The 1,783-nt window shown below is 27.3% G+C and overlaps 1 protein-coding gene across 1 annotated transcript; it reads left to right on the top strand.

The window, feature by feature from the left end:
- The first annotated feature begins 232 nt into the window (after positions 1-232).
- Positions 233-1,077, top strand: LOC100203881 (probable U3 small nucleolar RNA-associated protein 11). The gene has a single exon (XM_065799982.1). It carries the CDS (start codon positions 266-268, stop codon positions 1,001-1,003), a length of 738 nt encoding a protein of 245 aa, XP_065656054.1. The 5' UTR covers positions 233-265; the 3' UTR covers positions 1,004-1,077.
- The last annotated feature ends 706 nt before the right edge of the window (positions 1,078-1,783 follow it).

Below are 1,783 nucleotides of genomic sequence, written 5' to 3'. Positions count from 1 at the left end.
CGAGGTTGGCGATTTTTTGCCGACCTCAAACACTTTGAAGTCGGTAGTTAGTTAATGCCGACCTTAGTTCTGAGGGCTGATATATATATATATATATATATATATATATATATATATATATATATATATATATATATATATAGTATATATATATATATATATATATATATATATATATATATATATATATATATATATATATATATATGTATGTATGTATGTATGTATAATATAATATATATTGTAGGTTATTTTAGTAGTAAAAATGGAGTCCTTAAAAGCAGCAATGAAGAGTGGTCAGAAAACTCATCGTGAAAGATATAAACTTTCTGGAAGAAAACATCTTGGTTTACTAGAAAAGAAAAAAGATTATCTTCTCAGAGCAAAAAATTTCCACCAGAAAGAAAATACTCTGAAAAAGTTGAAACAAAAAGCGCTTGAAAAAAATCCTGATGAATTTTATTTTCAAATGATCAATCAGAAAACAAAGGAAGGTGTACACGTGCTTCCTCAAAATGTTAAAAAGTATACTTCTGATCAGATTAAGTTGTTGAAAACTCAAGATTTAAATTATTTAAATATGAAGTGCAGCGTTGAAGCAAAAAAAGTCAAAAAAATGCAAAACGATTTACACATGATCGACATGGCAGACACTCAAGAGAGAAACCATGTTTTTTTTGTTGACACTAAAAAAGAATGCGATGAGTTTAATGCTGCAGAGAAGTTTGATACATTTCCTGAACTTTTATCTCGAAAACACAACATTCCAACTAGACAGATGCTCATGGATCCGTCTTCACAATTTGTGAATTCGCACTCTGAAAAGCAAAGTCAGCTTTCTTATGCAGCATTAGAGAAAAGAATTCAACGTGAAAATAAACTTGTTCAAACAAGGGAAGCATTAGCACTTCAACGCCAGTTAATGGGTAAAGGTACAGTGTCTAAACGCAAATTTAATAAGAAAAAACCTACGTACAAGTGGAAAAAGCAGCGAAAACATTAGACAATTTTATCTTTAATCAAACATTAATAATTTGTATAAAATTATAAAAGTTATATATAATTATTTATTTTGCATTTCCATTCTTCTTCTTATACAACTGTTTTACAATTGAGAAGTGAAAAGTATACCAAACCAATAACACTAAAGTTGCGCTATTTTCTCATAATTTATTTCTAACTTTTAAGTTACAGGTATTTGTATCTTAAAATAAATGCGATTTTTTGGCCGTATATATATTTTTGCTACAACAGCTGAAAGTTCGTCTTCAGAATTTGAACATCTTTAATGGTCATTTTAGATTTTCAGCTATACTTTAAATTGTAGATTTTTGGTGCCTTAAAATGCAGGTCAAAATTTTTAAAGAAAATGTTTTAATTGAAATTACACTAATATACAAATTTTTATTTGGTAAAAACCGCAGACATGTGAATAGGTATTTCTTACACAACTTTTCATGCTAATTTCAAATATGTAATCAAAATATTTGTACTATGTCGAGGTTCGAGCTTTGATAATATAGGAAAAAAATTAAATTAAACCAGCAACAAAATAGACATAGATATTAAACATCAATCATCCAGAAAACTATTGAAAATTAATAACGCAATATAAAAGAAAATAATAGAAAAATTATTATAAAATCATTAGCACAATATAGAAGCAGAATTACATTTGTTAATTATCCATCCCTGTGAGTTGTTTTTTCATTGATTTTTGTTTATGAACCATTTTTTATTTATGAGCACCAGGATTATAGGTATTAGCAATAGTCAGCCATAT

Source organism: Hydra vulgaris, chromosome 06 (genome assembly GCF_038396675.1).
Source record: "Hydra vulgaris chromosome 06, alternate assembly HydraT2T_AEP".
In the NCBI taxonomy this organism is placed as follows: domain Eukaryota; kingdom Metazoa; phylum Cnidaria; class Hydrozoa; order Anthoathecata; family Hydridae; genus Hydra; species Hydra vulgaris.
This window is presented reverse-complemented; position numbering and strand designations above follow the sequence as displayed.

What these genes read in the sequence shown, in the direction of transcription:
- LOC100203881 (XM_065799982.1), top strand. Translation starts at nt 266, where the DNA reads ATGGAGTCCTTAAAAGCAGCAATGAAGAGTGGTCAGAAAACTCATCGT.